Source organism: Phragmites australis, chromosome 16, assembly GCF_958298935.1.
Source record: "Phragmites australis chromosome 16, lpPhrAust1.1, whole genome shotgun sequence".
Taxonomy (NCBI): domain Eukaryota; kingdom Viridiplantae; phylum Streptophyta; class Magnoliopsida; order Poales; family Poaceae; genus Phragmites; species Phragmites australis.
In genome coordinates, this window is record NC_084936.1 from 1,649,725 (window position 1) to 1,669,451 (window position 19,727).

General features: G+C 42.0%; 2 protein-coding genes across 5 annotated transcripts; both read right to left on the reverse strand.

Moving 5' to 3' along the window:
• Positions 1 to 1,945: 1,945 nt before the first annotated feature.
• On the reverse strand, positions 1,946 to 7,481 carry LOC133895358 (transcription factor GTE9-like). 4 transcript variants are annotated; one of them, XM_062335612.1, is made up of 10 exons: positions 5,728 to 7,481; positions 5,606 to 5,651; positions 5,373 to 5,528; positions 4,597 to 4,655; positions 4,424 to 4,454; positions 3,751 to 3,819; positions 3,550 to 3,656; positions 3,392 to 3,458; positions 3,183 to 3,325; positions 1,946 to 3,088 (listed from the first exon to the last, which is right to left on the reverse strand). In XM_062335612.1, the coding sequence occupies exons 1-10, from the start codon at positions 7,024 to 7,026 to the stop codon at positions 2,825 to 2,827; spliced, it is 2,241 nt and encodes a 746-aa protein (XP_062191596.1). In that variant the 5' UTR covers positions 7,027 to 7,481; the 3' UTR covers positions 1,946 to 2,824. The 4 variants fall into 4 exon arrangements, with proteins under 4 accessions (XP_062191596.1, XP_062191594.1, XP_062191595.1 ...); XM_062335610.1 differs by having other exon boundaries at positions 4,591 to 4,655; XM_062335611.1 differs by having other exon boundaries at positions 4,597 to 4,661.
• Positions 7,482 to 15,326: 7,845 nt separating this feature from the next.
• Positions 15,327 to 19,368, reverse strand: LOC133894982 (protein CHLOROPLAST J-LIKE DOMAIN 1, chloroplastic-like). Its single transcript, XM_062335203.1, has 10 exons — positions 19,134 to 19,368; positions 18,959 to 19,058; positions 18,748 to 18,852; positions 18,573 to 18,650; positions 17,965 to 18,020; positions 17,498 to 17,555; positions 16,797 to 16,922; positions 16,221 to 16,316; positions 16,012 to 16,083; positions 15,327 to 15,641 (listed from the first exon to the last, which is right to left on the reverse strand). Exons 1-10 carry the CDS (start codon positions 19,256 to 19,258, stop codon positions 15,579 to 15,581), a joined length of 879 nt encoding a protein of 292 aa, XP_062191187.1. The 5' UTR covers positions 19,259 to 19,368; the 3' UTR covers positions 15,327 to 15,578.
• Positions 19,369 to 19,727: the final 359 nt, after the last annotated feature.

Below are 19,727 nucleotides of genomic sequence, written 5' to 3' on the forward strand. Positions count from 1 at the left end.
TACGGACAGGGTATGTGCAACATATATTAAGAAGCTTTAGATATCACGGAACCGAATCAGCGGTACCTGATACACCCGGAATCAAGGAAGTACATATCAGGAAGGTTTCGATTGGTTGCCTAACTCGATATGATTAGTACTCAAAATAGATTTATCTACTTGGACGTCAAGGAAGACAACTCCCAATCGACCATGGCTGGATAGGAGTCGGTACCTCACCCCTATATAAGGCGAGAAGGCTGGGGGGAGAAAGAGGGAACTCGAGGCAAGCATCAAGACCCTAGCAGAGAAGATATTCGATAACTTTAGCTTTATGTTAGATTAGATCTAATATACTCTCTGTAATAGTTTTAGCCACATTGCTTGTACTCGAGATCATCAATATACTGCAGCAACACCCCCACAGAAAGTAGGGTATTACTCCAATCGGAGGTCCGAACCTGTATACATCTATTGTCTCGTCTCATGATTATCCCTGCACTCAAAGGTACCCAGTCAATTTACGGACATATTGTCAAGAACTAATCTTCGACAGTTGTCGCGTCAGGTAGAGGCCTTCTTCTGTTTTGCAGGATTAATCATGTCTTGGGCTCACGTTTACGTCGGATTCTCCTACAACGGCTTCTACAACCACTTCAAGTCGACGGCGGACAACTTTGAGTCCCCTCTCGTCGACTCGGAGAACATTTTCGGAACTATGGTCTTCTGTTGGGACGGCCAAGGTGGACTAATCCACACCGGTACCCTCGAATCCAGAGCAGTGGATGCGTAACGTGAGGTGGGACATCTCGAGTGGGATCCCGCGGAGCCTAACCTCCACTGCATGGACATCGACAGCGATGAGGGTGGCGACGGTGATTCTAACGCTAGCCAAAGCAGCCGAATAGATCGATTCATGTATATGGCTAGAAGCAACGACCCCCATCGACTGACCCAGTGGCGATAGATCCAGAGGTCGTGGTCGACCATGGCACGGAAATTCCCAAAGATCCGACGACAGTTGTCGCCACCAACGGTACCGACGTCGAGTTACCGCCAAAAACGTCCGCAGCTAGAGCCTTACGTGCACCCGACACGACCATTCACCGGCGCACCACGGGAGGGCAGATGCCTCCTCGCCTCTCCCGGTGACTTTCGATGGGTGCGCCTCCGCCCGTGACGACTCATGGCTCAAGGGAGAAGCTCCCTCCGAACAGTCACTATGAAGCTTCATCGGCTCGACCGTCACCGGGCCTTGGTAACGACGTATTCAGTACTCTGGACACTAACATACAAGGAGCGCGTGTGATCCTCCGATCCCTTCTAGAGTTAGATCCGGCGAATTCGCTAACTTATATGGTCAATCAAGTCAAGACCCTACTCGATGCAGCTCATATCCAAATTGCTCGAGCAAATAATCCCAGCGATTCCAAGCCCCCTAGTAGGTATGGTCCCGGCTTGAGGAGCCACGGGTGGGAACGCTCTCGAGTAGGGGAATCTCAGATGGGAAGCTCAGATGGTCGAGCCCGAACACGACAATGTGGGACAAACTGTAGCTGCCCTGTCCATAGGCGCAGAAATCAGGAAAACCTGAGGAATCGTATCCCTCACAATCGGCATGATCTACGGACGGTGATCGAAAACCACCGTGAAGATGATCGCCGCTACTATAACCGCGGATCTACAAAACGAGATAATCGACATGACTCCCCTGCTCGAAGAGGCTGGCGGGACAATCCCCCCCCCCCCCCTCCTCTTGATGAAGTCTACCTTACACATAAAAGCGGGCTCGATCCAGAAATCAGATATCCACATCAAAACAACCGCTGGGCAGTTACACATCAAATAACTATCCGGCAGTTGTTATGTCTATTTGTCGATAGACATCCGTTCGAAAGAAATGTCTCTTAAACACACCTTTATAGCATTTACTATAGCATTTATATATATCAATGAAAGATCAATAAAGAATAACTTTGAATCTATTATGTTTATCTACCATTACATTGCAATCCAATCACTTACAACACCGATATCCAAATCGGGTGTTAATGCTTTGCAAGATAGACCATGAAAGTGTAAAATCAAGGGAAAATCGGACAAGATTAATTAACAACCACCTAAACACAAAAATATCCAAGTACTTTCTACACTAATGCCGATAGAAACAATTACATCAAGAACTATCCATAACAATCTCCTACTATTAAACACATGGTTAACATCACTTTGCAAAAGATCTTGAAACTTCTGCCAAAATAATATGGAGTATGTAAGAAGTGCAAACCTCCCGGCCAGTAGGATCTTACATACACGCTGATAAAAACGAGTACATGTACAATGGGGTACCCACCAACCACCCCAACGTTCAGCAAAAGATTAAGTATCAAAGAACAGACGCTGCATAACTTAAAAGACACTGTTTTGCATATATCAGGCTACCTTTTGTACAGTTCCGATATTACATTCACAACAGGAAAATGCCTCTCAACCTCAAAAATGGCTCACACATCCCTAGAAATCTAGAACCATCCCTCCTTATGCCCCCACGCCCCCCCCCCCCCCCCTAATCCAATAAACACTACCATCCAAATCTAAATGGATATGGAAAGTACAGAAACGGTCATTACTCCATGGCTGACCACAAAATCATTCTACGAGAAGCACGCTCCATATCACTCCTCACATGCACCACCATGGATTTCCCATACATTCAATGCTTGCTACATCGTTCACCAACCAATCACTTGGCTCCAAAACTCGGGCAGTTCATAAAAGTGTGTACAGGACAGCGCCAACATGCCAACAGGGCTCCCATAAAGTATCAAAAATGGTCCAGAGGCAGTTAATCTATTTCGCCCTCTTCGACATCAATCGCTGGTTCATCTGTGAAATCACCTTCCTCATCCTCTTCATCATTTTTCATATACAATCCGAGCTTTTCTAGGGGGTTGCCTCCCAGCTGAAACCCAAAACCCTCAGGCATATGAGTTGGACTCGTTTCACCAACCCCAACTGAGTTGGGTATCTGTTCACCTGTGACACTTCCGAGCATTTCAAGATCTTTCAAAAAGAGGCTCCCTTCATTGATGTCTACAGTTTTCTCCATCTGCAAGTCAAAAGTAGTTACACTACAAAGTATGCCAACAGCAGACTATGATGAATCTACAAATAGCTTCTGCAAGGCTTATATCAGACATTACCTCTTGCAAGGCTTTACGAGCTGCTTCTCTCTCAAGTTCTCTTTGCCGCTTAGCTTCTGCAGCAACCTCAGCAGCTGCTGCTGCTTCAGCCCTCTTGCGAGCATTGTCTGCAGCTTTAGCCTCAGCTTGCAACCGAGCTCTCTCTGTAGTAAAAATAATGTCACGCAACTGCAGTAGGCTTATAGTCAAAAGATTCTATTGCATCTCACCTTCTCTTTGTAACTTCTCAAGCTCCTCCCTCTCACGTCGAAGCTTCTCAGGATCCTTTTTCGTAACCTGATATTAAGAATCAAGTAAAGCTTACTGGAAACAGCCCCAGCCAAGCCCAAACAACAATGCCCACAATGAACAACCTTCCCATACACACCTGGTCAAGGGCCTTTTCACGAGCCTTAAGAATCGTATCTGCAAAGCGGCTTCTCAGAAGGGCAGCTCGGATTTGCTTTCCAGGGGAGACTTGCTTAGCATTCTCCCCTAAAAGTTCATATATAGACCTGTAAGGGAACCCATTTTTTTCTACCACAGAAGCTTTGGGTATTCACAGGCCATCATGAAAATTCATGCTTACCCTCACTATCAGCAGAAACAGGAATAGGATCTGTACTTTCCTCTGGTATATTAGAAGTATTCAATAAATCTGCAAATAGAAAAACCGAAACTGCATAAGAGAGAAGTAGCTATTCTGAAATTGAAAAGTTTAGAAAGGGTTATCTACAAGCATTAGGAGAGGTGTGGGATCAATTGACACCCAATCCTTTTCACACAATGAGCTGATATATACAACAAAGATGCATCTAGTCCTAACACAAAATGTGCTGATATATATAGGAGATTATATAAAAGCCCACTACAAATATTTAAAGGGGTCAAGGGAATAATTCTACTTAAACATATATCCTATTATTGACCTCTGAACATGTATAATCAATAATTAACTCCAACAAATGAATTCCGGATCTGCCGCTGTTTCCAACAAATTTCAATTTGGCAGATTTAAACAATTCAACTTTGGGCTTAACCAATTGTTTTGTACAACATAAAATGTGCAAATAATCCTATTAAGCCTAAGTTGAGTAAAGTGGTTTGTAACAGGGTTGGATTTTGGACTTGCATGTGTCACTGCATCATATAGTCTGGTTGATTTTCGGTTGGGCTCCATGAGGTTATGTTTGTCGATGATAAATAGGAGGGTTTGGTTGAGTTTTAAAATACTGATAGACCTATTAAGCAAAATTTCTTACCATTTTCTTGATCCACAGGTAGTACATTTTCCTGCATGTAAAAAAAGACAAAAACCAATGACACTGTGTCCAAAAATCTCCTTTGCATCAACAGAAATAATATTATTTGGTGAAGACTTCTATTCCCAAAACTTTTCATAGACTATGAGAAGTGTATATAGAAGAACCTTGACCCCATTATTTTGTCGAGGAGCTTTGAAATCCAAATCACTTCCAGAAGAGCTACTTGAATCTGAATCTTGAGAGGTAAAGATAGAAATATCATCTGTATGTTGCACATGAAAATCCAGAGTTCCAGACAAGCAAAGGGAAAAGAACAATAAATAGAAACAGTATGCAGTAGGAGATATTTGCAGGTTTTCTAAAGAAAGAAAAAAGTAAATAATCAGTTGTCTCATCGAGGTCTGTGCTATCTGCTATTCTAAGCTGTGGCTTCACTCAGGAGAAAATACCACAACACTATAAAATGTGCAGGTTCAATAGCATATAGGATTATAGCTTTATATTCCAATTTTTTAGGTTGATTTACATTTTTTATGATACAATACATCCTACCCTGAGTTCATGCTCAAATACTAGCAGCACATACACACAGGTAAGTTGGCTCCTTCCATCAGCATGTTATTAGATTAATGAAGACGAAAAACTAACATGGGTACTACCAATAACATGTAGCACATGCCACATACATGTCATTCTCAATTCAAATGAATATAATTCAAGATATCAGACATTAATCTATCCACTTTCTCAACTATGCTTGCTCAGACCAATATTTAACCAGCCTTAAGGATGTCACAGTTAATAAGATCATTAATTTGCATCGTGCAACATGCATTGAAAATGTGGGAGGAAAGCTGATAGAATATGCTGTCCAATCCAGCATCATAGTAGTGGAAATTTAGGGTGTAACTTGTTAAAAAAATTATAGCAGAACGAATTTACATACCACTAGAGGATGATTCTGAGCCACTACTCGAACTGCTAGATGTGCTATGCTTGCTGCTTCTGTCTGCTCTTTCAACTTCAAATACCACAGGAGGAAGAGTTGAAACTGGAAGGTCATTCTCCCCAATATCAACGTCTTCATCAAAGAGCTCATTGCCTGCTAACATGCATATAAATTTTAACTTAGATGAACAATCGGTATCATAAATGAGTGATGGACAAGGAGAAATAGACCTTCATGATGCACTGATGGATTTATGAGCTCATATTGACTTCGAGACTGTTGAACAGAGAATTAAACAGTTATTTACCAAACTAACCAATGAAATATCAATCTCTAATACAATAGCACCCACCTCAACCTCATGAGGGTCCTCTTTTGTAAGGTTTCTTGACTGATTGACCCTATCATAGTCATCAAGAAGCTTCTGTAATTCAAATAGTGTATCATCACCTAGAGCATCCATATCAAGCTCTAACTCATCTTCATCAGCATCACAATCATGAGCAGCGTGACTCCTTATGAACTCAACTACATGATCTGGAATCAATGCACCATATGATTGTAGTCTTTCACTTAAATCATATTTTTGCTCACTTGTCATCATTTTCTTTCCAGTTGGAACAGCAGCCTCTATCAATGGAGCATCTTGTACCAAAGGAGAGGTTTTCCTCTTCTTTGGTTGCAAAACTGGATTGTCCACCAAATCTTCTTTCTGAAAGATGTATTTCTTAGACCCACTTTTCTTTGAGGGTTTTATCTCGGTGGGGTATTCTTTCCCAATGGTGTCTCTCTTAGTTGCATTCTTTTTTGTGGGCTCCCTCACAGGAAGCTTCTCGTCTGATTGAGGTAGCTTCTTTTCAATTAGCCTCCATCCAGATTCAAAGGTCTTGCTCAAAGCTTTGGCCATCACATGAAAATCATTATTGACCGGGTTATAAGTCATAGCATTGCTAAAAGTAAGCCTCACATCTGCAGCAAAATCCCGAGGTGTAGAGTACATGCCTGATTTCATCTTTTTCTGGACTGTACCCAAATCCATGGGCTGCTTGATTACATCAAAATAATCAGGGATGCCACACTTTACAACATCAACTGGGGCAAGAAATGGTTTTCCCCATTTATCGGTCATAAGGCGTTTCAGAAGGTGGGAACATTGTTTAAACAATGCTGTGTAGTTAGTAGAGCTAACCACAGGTGGGGCCGATGATGGCAGCACTTCCCTAACGGACTGCACCAAATTGCTTTGCTTGAGCTTCTCGACCTTTTTCTTGGGGTGCACATCACCGCCGGAAGCCGACTCCACTCCGCCATTCATGCTCACCGCAGCCCCTCTTGAAAACAGCCTATTCTGGAGGGCCCTCACTTGCACAAGCTCGTTACGGAGCCTCATCTCCAGATCCTTCTTATCCACGGCCGTCATCCTCGGCAGCGAGAAGACCTCCCGGGGCACACTGAATCCCGAAGCCCCTTCCCCCTCCTCCGTATTCACGCTGACGCATTTCCTCTTTGGGGGAGCGCAGGAGCTCCCCGAGTCAATCCGTGCCGGGCTCCCGAGCCCCTTTGACTCCCCCACTGTCTCCACCCCATGCCGATAGTCTGGCACGAAGCCAAGCGGGTGCCCCTTCGAGAACCTGTGCGTCTTCCCCATCATTGCTGACCCCGAGACGCGCAGGGCCACCTCCTCACGACCGCAATGCGCCGCCTTGGCCACAAAACCTAACCCTAGCCCTCCGAAGCGAGAGGCTAGCTTATTCCGCGGTCAGCAGGGGCAGGAGGCAACCACCAAAACCCTCGAATCGAGGGGCCAAGTAGCTCGATTGGACGCTTCCGCGGCGAGGGGGTCAAGCGAACTCACCGAGCACCCCCCCCTCCCACCCCCCCCCCCCCCCCCCACACACACACACCACCACCACCACCACACCAGCCTGCGGCGCCGCCGCGAGATCTCGAGGCCTTCCGCAGGCACTGGCGCCGGCGCCGCCGCCCGCGGCGCGAACCCTAGGGCTCCTCTTCCTCGGGCGCGAGGAGAGAGAGACTAGGGGTTTCTCTCTCCTCCGCTTCTCTCTCTCCTCGCAGCCTGGCTGTTGTGTCGCTCGCGAGCCTCTGGGGCTTTGCGGGCTCGAATCGCGGAGCGGGGCCCGTTTGTAAGCGGCCGTGTAGGAGCACGCACGGCCACTGAGGCGTGGGGCATCCTTGTTACGTGGCCCCACCGAGCAGTGGCTGAAACGTGATGGGCGCGACCGGCTCGGACTCGGGACGAATAGATCGAGGCCGTTGGGTTTTTTGGAACGGACGGCGGTACCGGCAGTTGCGTGTCCATGGTAGAAGCACGTGCAGGTTCTTTCACACGTCAGCTGCACCACGTCAGCTGCTTGCGAAGGTTAGTAAACCTGAAGTTTTATAATAAAATTTGGATCTGTCTTGATCTCAAAAAATTTGGTTTTTTAAATAGGTCTTTATTTTTTTTTAAGTGTTTTTTGGCATTATATATACGAGATAACATCTTTCATCATAAATATAGATGAATAAAGAATAAACAGTATTTTTCCTACGTTGTATCCCTCTTTGTAATCGTTCTTCGAGAAACCACTCGGTAGCAACAGTTTCTCAACACGTTATCAGCACGAGACTCTACTGGAGACAAGCTAGAGCTCGCTCGTAAGGATCGGAATATACGATCTGTTCGATACATATACTCGCTGATGTTGTTTATTTGCATCAAAATAGATCCGAATTATATGAATAGTAGCAAATTCGCATGATCAGTAACGAGTTCGTATGAATACTATTGATGTGTTGTATATTGTATCTTTCATGATCATTAGCATCGTGTATGCATGAATAGTATCGAGTATGCAATGAACAGTAGCGTAGCGGGTTCGAGATCTCACGGCAAGTTAGTGGGGCCCACAGCCACCACCGAGCATCGCCGACTGGCAATCCGACGGCCAAACTCCCCTACACAGATTAGAAACAAAGGGAAAAGGGGGTATACCGCCGGCATGAAGTTGGCGACCTTCTCCACCCATCGCCCGCTCCAGTTGCCTCCACCACGTTGTTGCCTTAAAGTTGCCACACCACCGAACCACCGTTAGATCTCTGCCCGAAGCAGCACCATCGCCAGCGTGAAGCCGACGGCTCTGTAGATCCACACGCGCCGCTGGATCGTGCGCTGATGCAGCCTCTGAGAGCCACGCTGGCGCTGCCCCTTATGGGCACTAGCCCCGCAGGCGCCAACTCGTACCGGCACCACCCCACCCTCGTCGCTTGCAGCACACCGCCACGATCGCTCGAAGCCGTCGTGTCGCCCGCCTCGTCGGTCCTGCAGCTCTCGCACGGGCAAGGAGCACCCTCGGCGCAGCCCTTGAATGAACCGGGTGGTGACTGGGGGTTGGAAACCCTAGCCGTCCCTATATCTATGGGAGGTGAGCGGACCGTTTTGGGCCGGGGTGGTCCAGATGGAAACAGACCAGCCTAATGGTGAGGAATCCGATGAAAGAAAAGAAAAAGAAAATTCTAAACTTTTCATCTAGCCCCTCGGGTTTTCTAGTATTTGAGCGTAATCCTTGAAATTTTGCGTTTAGGTCACTAGATGTTTTGAAAATCATCCATATGCTCTGGTTTTCATAGAGGTACCCTGAAATTCGAAATTTGTATTTGTTCTATCATTTATGCAGTACTTAATTTTGTAATTATTATTTTTATGCGGTTAATTATTGTTTTTACGGTTTAAATTGCCTATTATACGTTTAAATTCAGTAAAATTAGAATAATAGCATAGAAAATATCGGAAAATTTGCAGTAATATAATTTAGCAACATAATGCAACTTTACTAGTAGTAATGATTGTGTTATTAAATATATAGATGGCTGGTATCACGAACAATAAGTTCATTGAGCTGAGTGTTTATGGCCGTAACTATCTCACTTGGGTATCGGATATCCGGATTGTATTGGGAGCGAGAAGACTTTGTGCTGCAATTGGCCTGGGAACGAGTAGTGCAATGGTTCTCATGGAGGATGAGAATGATTAGGCACTTCATATTCTCTACCACCATCTCTCTCCCACTTTGAAGGATGAGTACATGGCAATGGCCAACACTAAGACACTATAGGATGCACTGCATGAGTGTTTTGAGCGCCTTAAGTATACCATCAAGCCTCTCACAGAGCAAGAATGGGTCCGGCTCTGTTTCTGTGACTTCAAACATATCAGAGAGTACAACTCTGTGCTGCACCGCATTTGTGAGAAAGAGATCACAGAATAGGAGAAATTTAAGAAGACTCTATCCACTTTTCACCGAATGCGGCAGAATCCGCACGCAATCACCGTCAATCAAATTGTAATAAGTATTTTGAATTGATTGATGTGTTACAATTCCATGAAGTTCATAATAAAGTCATAAAAAAGAACTTCTTGTCCCAGTCGTAAGGGAAGAGCAGTGGCTTAGAGGTCAATCACAAAGCGCGCAAAAACCGTAATAAGAAGCAGAGGAAGGGAGGAAAGAAAGTGGAGGCAAACAAAGTCAAGCTTGGTGATGATAATGGTAAAATAAAGAAAGAAGTCAAGTCATATGGTGAGCAAAACCAGACATGCTATAAATACGATGTTTGGGTCATCGGTTCCGAATCTGCAAAGCACCAAAGCATGTTGTGGAAACATACCAAAAAAGAAAAAGGAGTAGCCACAAGCACACCTTACTATTGTTGTGGGGATGGAACTGGACAAAACAACAATAGTTGAAAGAGAAGTATCTCACATGAAAGTTAATGATGCTCCCATACTGGTAGTGAAAGACCTCCCAATGAAAGATGCAAAGGCCACTACTCTGCCATCCTCCACTGCTACAGAAGATGCCATGAAGGATGAAGCGGAAAAGAAAGCCATTGAAGATGAAGTGGTTGGATATTTTGCAGACTCTCTCTAGAATTAGAGTAATTATTCATTTACTTAGTTGCTGAATTTAGGATGATTGAATGAATAGAGCAATCCTAGCTGCAAACAATATTTTTTATAGTTAATGAAGCATTTAGTCTTGTTGCTACTTTCTCGTATGTGAATGATTGAATGCTTTATTAATAGAATATGTGTAGTGCCCGTATAGAGGAAATGTGTATTATGAACAGTAGAATTACAAACACCATCTTAGAAAAAATGTATTTTCTGTCTATTAGAAATAGCTCTAGAAAAGTGATAACTATCACTGGTAGTGATAAATAAATAGTAAGTTCTAAAAGAGTTACAGTCATACTACCTATGAGAACTACTTTGCACATCGAAGAAGTATTATTGTACCATGAATCTACAAGAAATCTCTTAAGTTTTAAAGACATTCAAGCTAACAGGTTTCATATAGAAATTGGTGAAGAAGATGATATGCAGTACAGACACATCACTAAGCGTGATAGTGAAATTAGAATACTAGAAAAACTTTCCTCCATAAGCAGCGACTTGTACTACACTCGTATTAGAGCACATAAAGTGTTCACTACCTTAAAGATTATATTTAGTAGTGCAGAATTATTCTCCATATAGCATGATAGATTATGTCACCTTGGTCTTAGAATAATGAGGAACATAATTACTAACTCACAAGATTATGACATAAATGTAAAGAATTTTACGAACCATGAAGATTTTGTATGCCCTATATGTACTACTAAAAAATTAATAATAAAATTATTTACCTTAAAGTTACTACTGACACATACGGTCATATATGTCAATAACATATAAACCAGAATAACAAATTTTTGAAACGTAACTAAATTATTGACATACAAGTAATTTTCTCCATACAAACTAGATAGGGAGGCCCGCTACGTCGCACGGTATAGCTTTTTCTTTTTGTAGTATGAGCATATACAGAGCCGTAGTGTAACAGTAGTGAAAACATATGTAACTGTTCACCAGGCTGCAGCTTTCTTTGACGAACAATCAAGCTTCTAGGTTTGGTCACACATGTATATCTTGGAGTTTTATTGGGCTTGCATACTGCAGTACCATGACGCATTTTTTTCCATAACTAGTCGATCCCGGGATTCCATTACTTAACACAACTGGTTTACACGGCCCGCATAATCCAACACGTTCACCTAGTCCGGAGCAAAGAAGAAACTAAGAACTAATGACGATCTAAGCAGCTACCCATGACTGCTGAGTACTTTTTGTCCTAAGAGTAACTTCAATCGAATCTTATCTGGTTTTCTATTCTATTTTTTATAAATTATGTAAAAACAGGCTGGTTTATAAATAATGGCCAACCGAGACTGTATAACTCTAAATGCTCGTTCCATATCTTTTCTAACTGTTTCTTGTTCCTTGGCAAAATATTTACTCTTATTATCTCACGGAGTTGATATAGACTTTACAAATATGGCTCATCCTGGATAGATACCATCGGCAAGGTAATACCTCATTATATAATTATGACCGTTGATGGCATAATTAACTTCTAGAGCTTTTCCTTTGGCTAGCTTTGCAAAAAGATGCAAACGGTGAAGAACATTGATGTCATTGTGAGACCCTGGTAAACCAAAGAAAGCATGTTAAATCTAAAGATCTTTTAAAGCAATGACTTCTAGAATGATTATGGGCTCATGCACATGACCGATATACTGACATTGCCATGTTGCAGGGCAGTTTTTCCACTTCTAGTGTATACAATCTATGCTTCCAAGCATTCTGAGAAAACTTCTTCGCTCTCCAATAGTAAGTAATCTAGCTGTGTCATACTCATTTGGAGATCTCAAGTACTCATCTCTGAAGGCGTTAACATAGCTCAGACAAACCTTCTAAGACTCTCTGTAACAGTACTTTCACCAATACGAATATATTGATCCATAAAATCTGATGTTACTCCATAACTTATCATCATGTATACTGCAGTAATCTTCTGCAAACAAGATAACCCAAGGTGTCCATTTACATCTCTTTTTTACACAAAATAATCATTATGTTGCTCTACATATTTCACTATACGAAGAAACAAAGAACAAGCTATTCTAAACCTGAGTGAAAAAAAAAACAAGAATGAGAAAACATGTGTGAAGAAATAGGATAAACAAAGAATATGAAAAAAAAGGACTAGTTGCAAGCCTGCGCCGAAAGAAAGATGACTCGTAGGTCAAATCATATGAAAAATAGTCTTTGTACAACCTCCAATACCCACCTTCTCCGTCGCAATGGATATACTGACATCCGGGCACAGAACCGCCCTATAGTAGAGAATTCATAACTTGATATTGAGTATGTGATTGTGTAATGTGGCAATGACGAGTTCATTGTTGTCATCATCCGACGACAATGACGAATCTAAGAGAGAGCGACGACTCATTTCAGACAGAGAACGAACAACAAGGCCAATGACTTGGTGTAGGAACTAGGTGAATGGACGTGCATATATAGAAGTGAAAATGTAGTCGTTGGAATATAGCCGTTGGAAATATAGTCGTTAGAAATATATTTGTTGAAAATGTAGCCGTTAAAAATATAGCTGTTGGAAATATAGCTGTCGAAAATAACATTGTTTAAATATAAAACGGTTATTTGTTAGTTACAATATATTAATAGAATAGAGGTGAGTGGATTATATGAAGGCAAATTTAGAAAATCGGTTAGAGCGCGCTAGAAAGTAAGGAAGAAAATCTGAATAGAAAATTCTCTATTCAGGGAAATAGAGAATCAGAAATAGAGAATGAGTTATAGTTGCTCTAAAACGCAAAAGAGCGTCATAAGAGTATGTATAATTGGGTGTTTAGAGGAAATGTTTATGAAAAAAAGATTTTTTTCTCAACTACAGTAGCACAGGTATTTTAGACGTAGCACAGGTATTTAGACGGATGGTAAGATGCTTACTTAAGCACTGATATTTATATTAGTGTTAATAAGATAATTAATTATATTTAAGCACATATAGTTTTTATTAGTATTGAAAATTATAATTTTTATGTAGATACTTAACACTTTTTTTCCTTAATCACTTAGCTATAAGCATCTGTTCTTTTACATGGGCGTTAAAACAAAATTCGCGTTGCTTTTGTTCCTGCAAATTAGTACCACCAAACGTATCACCGGCTTATTTACTCCTCGCGCTTTCTTGGCATCATTCTTCTTCACCCTTGAGGTCTCTTCAGTCTACGCCTCGAGTCAGTAGTCGAACATTGTGTTGCAGCACTGGGATCACGTCTCCATTTGCTGCAGCTTGGAGGCCTTCCGTACCAGTAGCGAGATACTACCATGACATACGTATGCACGCACATATCATGGTTTCTTCTACGGTATCAGTTCATACATAACATATATGTACCAACAGGTTTGCAACAAACTATCTGCCAGCAGAAACTTGTGCATATAAGGCCCTCTCGTTCTCCTACCTGGCCGTGTTCTCCGGCAGAGGACAGAGGTATGATCTGAAGCCTTCATGTTTCTATGTTTTGTGGCAAGCAAAATAATTTGTAGACACAACAAGTTATCATCCAAATGAAGTTAACAACTTCCGTAGCGGCAGCTAGTGAAATTGGGTTCTCTTATACAGCTAGAGAGGCTAACTCCTAGCTGGCCAATAGCAACAATTTCGTAATATCAGATGCAGTTGGTTTGGTTTGATTTGTTGCTCAAGTTTTATAATAGACCTCATTGTTAGTGTGCATGAAAAGAAACTTTGTAATCCGGAGAAGGCCATGCTATTCTTAAACCTGTATACATATATTGAGAAGCATTATGTTCGTTTTATCTGTTGGGTATATTCTGATATTCTTTACTTTCCTGCTAGAGACGCTTACATTGTCTTTCAGTTCTAACTATTTTAAGATGCCAGGTCTTGAATCAAATTGTGTATGAGCTTCCATCGGAGCATCCACTGGCTGAAACAAGACCACTGCGAGAGCTCCTAGGGCACACGCCAACTCAGGTTTGATCTGTTGCTCCTATGTTGAGCATACCGAGGACAAGGAATGCCTCAATTCTGCATGGACTCACACATGAATACATGATGGTTGCACACTCATACATAGCAATTCTTGAAATAAATCCTGTGCACCAATCATTTACTCTTCAATCGTATTTGCATCATCCTACCTAAAAAAGTGCATTATATCCAGAGCTTGTTTATACTTTTTACCTTCCGCTAGTGCATGCCACTACGAAAGTTGCCATGTGTAAACATGTATTTGATATTTTGTCACATATCATACATAATATCGACGCGGAGTTCTCTCATCAGGTTTTTGCTGGCGGGGTGCTTGGATTTGCAGTAGCCACATTTACAGGGATGATAGCTGGGCTTGGTAGTTGATTCTCCTGACTGACGGATCCACATTAGCATTGAAGTTTTGGAATCCAAATTGGATTTATGTTTACGAACAGTTTGTACTGTTCTGTATGGGTGTATTTAATTTGCTGCAAACTGCCCTGCCACTTCCTTGAGAGAAAAAATTTTGCGCCATTCTTTTGTATCCAACTGATGGAATCGGCAATTTGTTGTATTCTTTTTTCCCGTTATTATGAAGTTCGTTGAAGTGAAATATCATCCTGATCAAGCTTCTTAAGGAGATCATTCAGCAATGGCAGCTAGTTGCTGGCACTGTTATGTAACTCTTCGTGATTGATTGTAATTTAGCACACAACAATGGAAGCATTGGACAAACACTAGAGAGAAGTGTCGAGGCACCAGGGATTATCTAATGTCGGTTACTCGCTACTCTACAACAATGGAAGAACTTCTGTGCAAGTTGATAGTATTTTTCTGTGCAAAAGTCGACCTATCCGTGATGTTTACATGGACTCCAATTCTGCCATAAGTTTGAAGTTAAATGAGGCTGTATCTGCTGGAAGTGGTCTTATTTACCGAGGCTATCAAACATGGACGCTTTGACAATGGGTGCCACGGAGAAAGCTTAACACAAAAGAGGCTACTTTTGTTGATCAAGGCGAAACAAAGCACGAGCACATTGCCAAGAAATAAATCAAGTTTTAACGTGGCTCAGGATCTAATACAATGTTCATACATAACATAGCTGTCGAAATATGCACATAAAAGCTCTCTGCCTCAAAGTTAAACTTACTCCAAAATTTGTGGATTCTTGTGTTTCACTTAATGCACAAGGTAACACCACTACACAAGTACGCCTCTCACAGAATCTTAGCACGTCCTAACATCTCAAGGTCTTCTAACCCAGGCCACGATTACTCCTAGATTTTGTTTATCGGTAGTATGAAGCTGTGATGTCCAGAAGAACAGATGTAGCCGCTGTAACAATCAACTCCTGCAAGAAAGCATACACCAATCAGTTTACCTTCTTGTGATAATACCCAAAGAATAACCGGAAAGATTTATTACATCACGAGCATGCAGTAAGGAAGATGATATAACCAAGGACTAACGGTGCACAAAATCGGTAAAACCACATCTACCCATCATTTATGTGTGTTTCCAACTTTCAACACAAAATTATATCCTACATAATACATATACCACGAATGTAATGCTATGCACTATGTGTTCAATTGTTCACAAACTTATATGCATTGTACAAGCTGTCAATGAACATCAATTTCCAACCATATAGCTGATAGGTCTAAAAGCACGCCATGTCAAATATTACAAAAAGGCAAAACATGCTAATGACAACATACCTGGTAGTAATAAACAATACGGGGAGTATACTGCCATGAAAACTCAATCAAGTTAACAGCTGCTGTATAACCCTGAAAAGATTAGGAGAGAGGACGATCAAACCAATGTGCAGCTAACCATATCACTATTAAAAATCACAGGTAGTTAAAATTGAAGTATCTAGGCTGAGAAATCTGAGCAGAAACATATTAGATGAGAATCCACTGACCAGGGATGCAGTGAACACACATCCAAATATCAAACCCAAAGCGCGGACTACTCTTTTTGCCATTCGTATCCCCCGCCCTTCAACCTCACCATACTCCTGCAACAAACAGCAGAATGCAATTATGTCATTGATCATTAAAGAAAAAAACTAAATGACAGCAACAAGATGACAGCCATCGTCAACAAGAACCATCCTATGTAAATTTACATGAGCTTTGAGAGAAAGACTGTATGCCACTTACGTTTTTCATTGATGCTAGCACTAACTTCCCATTTAGCACAGAATCAGTTACCAGAAAGAACCGAATAACTGAGAAATAAACTATATATTTTGCATGGAAATCATGAAAAGAGAGGGCATATGAATATGGAATGCAACCTACTCAACTCCCATGCTATGAGAATATGTACTATTTCTGCCCTCAATGGGACTACCATGGACGAGAAGAGAACACTTGAATAACCATAAAACAACTGATAGAGCAACAAGACAATGACATTAGATCACACTATCACAAAAATATACGAACTGTAAGCTCATGAAATGGACAACAGGATGCCTCAGAAACATTCTCACATTGTATATTGGAGTGATTGGTGGTTCAGTAGCTCTTAGCTTCTGTAATATTCTGTAGAAGAAAGCAAAACATAGGAACTGCAAAGGCTTCCAGTCCGCGTTGCCCATTAAAGCTATCCAAACCACCTGGAGATAGTGTAAATAAATATCTTTTGCAGGACAAAACATATTTTATTGAGATAAAGATATGTGGAAAGCGTTATTTAGCATAGAACAAAACAATTATAAAACTACTCCCTCAAATCCAACATACATGTTATTCTAGCTATGGGTACACTCATACACACAATGACAAAAGATCAATGCCTTGGTTCTTTTTTTACATGTTTGACCTTTTGAAATTAACACATGGAGGTGTTATAAACAAGTGAATCAGTCACTTGGTTAAAATTACTCCTCACAGTTCAAATATTTTATCGACATCTATAATGGACTCAAGGCAGTAGTTTGATAGATACAATGACTTTCCAGATTAAACATGACTACAAAGCATTGAAATCCCACTAAAGTGAGCTGAGCTTATGATTATACTCCCAAATATTTTTCAAGCTAACAAGTTATAATGATAGCTTTTCTTACAAGAGTAATCATGTGGAACTCTAGTGGATAACCAAGATACTAGATACAGAAGTGCATAATCATAAGAAATAAGTAAATCAGCAGGCTGGGATCCTGTTACGAACTAAGAGAAGAGTACATACCAATGCTGCTGATATTACCATATTTATGCGCATGTCCTTAACTGTTGATCTGGAGAATCTGCAAGATAAATAGATCACCCATTATTAGTTTCACATGGTGCTTCTGTTTAGTCAAAAGCGCTCAATATAAGATGTAGCACACTGGTCCTAGACCACATACATATAGAATAAGAATATTGGTTCATAAATCACAATACAAACAAATCGACACAAAGCACGAGAAGGTAAAAACAAAACAGGTCAAAAGTAAGCCTTCATCCTGTTTTCGCCAAAACAAAGTGACCTTAAATATAGAAATGCACCATAATCTCCATGCCCAAAACCATGCATAACAAATAGAAGTCACCACTTCCCATGACATGCTTCACACAATGAAACCAAATGTACCCAACGCCCAATAAAGGTCTGGATGGACTAATGAAACAGAATCTTCTTAAGCTAAAACTTGAGTAGAAACTGGAAAGTACCTAGGCCCCCAAGGCACAATTGGCTGGTTATCAGCATACTTGATATCCTTTGACACCTGACAGTGGGAAAGAAAATTAGAAAAACAATGAATAAAATCAAGAGGATAACAGAAGTAGAAGGGAAGGAATTTAGTAGTTTTGACCAATACATTTTGGAAAAAGCAACCATACAATCTTGAAATCACATATAAGCTCATTGTACTAGGTATATAGGAGATAATGAGTACTGCCTTTCTTGATGATCTATTCAAAATTCTTTATATATTTTAAAGATAGAGCTCCTCTTATCTTCATAAAAGCATTGTACCTACCACCTATGGTGCCATACTGCCATCTATAGCATGTACTTAGTTAGTGACCCCAATTTCATGTGGTATAACTCTGAAATGCTCAATGGCCACAATTTTATTGGCTATAACTCTGTAAGGCCCATTTTAATCTAATTCCATAGCACACTACTTTTTGCTTTTTAGAAATAGGATGCATAACCACTAGTGCAGAATGAGCATAAACAGAGAACAATACAATGCACTTCGTGCAATTACAGACAATGTTTCAAAGCGAGAGACAATGTTTCAAAGGTATCCATGAGTGGCATAGCAAATGACCTGAACCGACCCATACGTGACTCCCTTCTTCCTATACTGCAGCTGCTGCATCATCACAGTGTCGTAGGCCCTGTCCAACTATAACCCCAACAAATCCACCATTAGTGCCATCAACAGAGCTAGTAGCATATGCTAGCTCATACACACAACCTCAGAGTCAGGAACACTGCACTACCTTTGCCAGGAGCTCCTCATCTCCAGTCTCATCCGCGTCCTTGCGCTTCTTCTTATAGGCCATCTTCATGTGGTCGAAGCTATCAAGCGGCCTGATGCCCAGAAGCTAAAACCCAAACAGCACAAAATCACAACACGAAACGAAAAGATAAAAGCTTTGTCCCCATGAAGGAAAATATATAAGCTCTTCCCCCATTTCAGCCAGCCTATACCTCGTACGGGTTCTCCTCGTCGCCGAACTCCGCGCTCCCCGCCGCCGCCGCCGCCACCACGACCACGCCGCGGCGCCGCCCCACGGCCGACGCGACGAGCCTTCAATTCCCGCCAAAACTTCAGAAATTTACCCACAAACGACTCCTCGAAAAATCAGCCGGCCCAGTGAATTACCGGAGCGAAAGGGGCACGGGCCGGCCGACGCGACGAGGGAGCGGGAGGAAGCCGCGACGCGAGAGGGAAGACGCGAGGGCGAATGCGGGCGCCGCCGCAGCGGTGGTCGCCGTCGCGGCCGCCATTGGGGTCCCGGTGCCTAGGGTTTTAGAGCGCTAGAGGCGACGGCGAGGAGGCGAACCCGGAAGGAAGAAGCCGGAAGCCATGGGAGCGAAAGGGCGCGAGGTCTATCTGGGTCGCCGTGGAAAGTGGGTAAGGTGCAGCTGGGCCTGGTGGGCCCGTGCAGCCACTTGGGCCCACAAGGCTTTCACTGGATAGCCCTGGCAGTGTGCAGCCACAGAGCGGAGGCGGTAACCGTTGTGGGCTTGGGTCTCCGAATCAAACCCGGTTCACCGAACTTTTTTATTTATATATTTTTACTAGCTAAGTGGCTGTTGCAGAAAATACAAATATAGATATGATAATATTAAATACAAATTTAAAGTATAAAGATGTGAATAAATCATGAAAATACTGTCGAACGAATATGCCAGAAGCAATACCGTAATTTAATTTCAGATTGGATCTGAAAAAAAGAAAAGATTATCTGTAGAT

Bases quoted from the DNA above. Each gene is read 5' to 3' on its own strand.
- LOC133895358 (XM_062335609.1), bottom strand. From the start codon at position 7,026: ATGATGGGGAAGACGCACAGGTTCTCGAAGGGGCACCCGCTTGGCTTC. The intron at 4,662-5,372 runs GTATGTAAATTC...TTACCTCTCAAG, and splicing joins CTCAGAATCATCCTCTAGTG to ATTCAGATTCAAGTAGCTCT. The intron at 3,459-3,549 runs GTGTGTATGGGA...TCTTAATATCAG, and splicing joins GTGAAAAGGCCCTTGACCAG to GTTACGAAAAAGGATCCTGA.
- LOC133894982 (XM_062335203.1), bottom strand. From the start codon at position 19,258: ATGGCGGCCGCGACGGCGACCACCGCTGCGGCGGCGCCCGCATTCGCC. The intron at 17,556-17,964 runs GTACTTTCCAGT...TTTATCTTGCAG, and splicing joins ATTGTGCCTTGGGGGCCTAG to ATTCTCCAGATCAACAGTTA. The intron at 16,317-16,796 runs GTGAGAATGTTT...TGTTTGTTGCAG, and splicing joins CAATCACTCCAATATACAAT to GAGTATGGTGAGGTTGAAGG.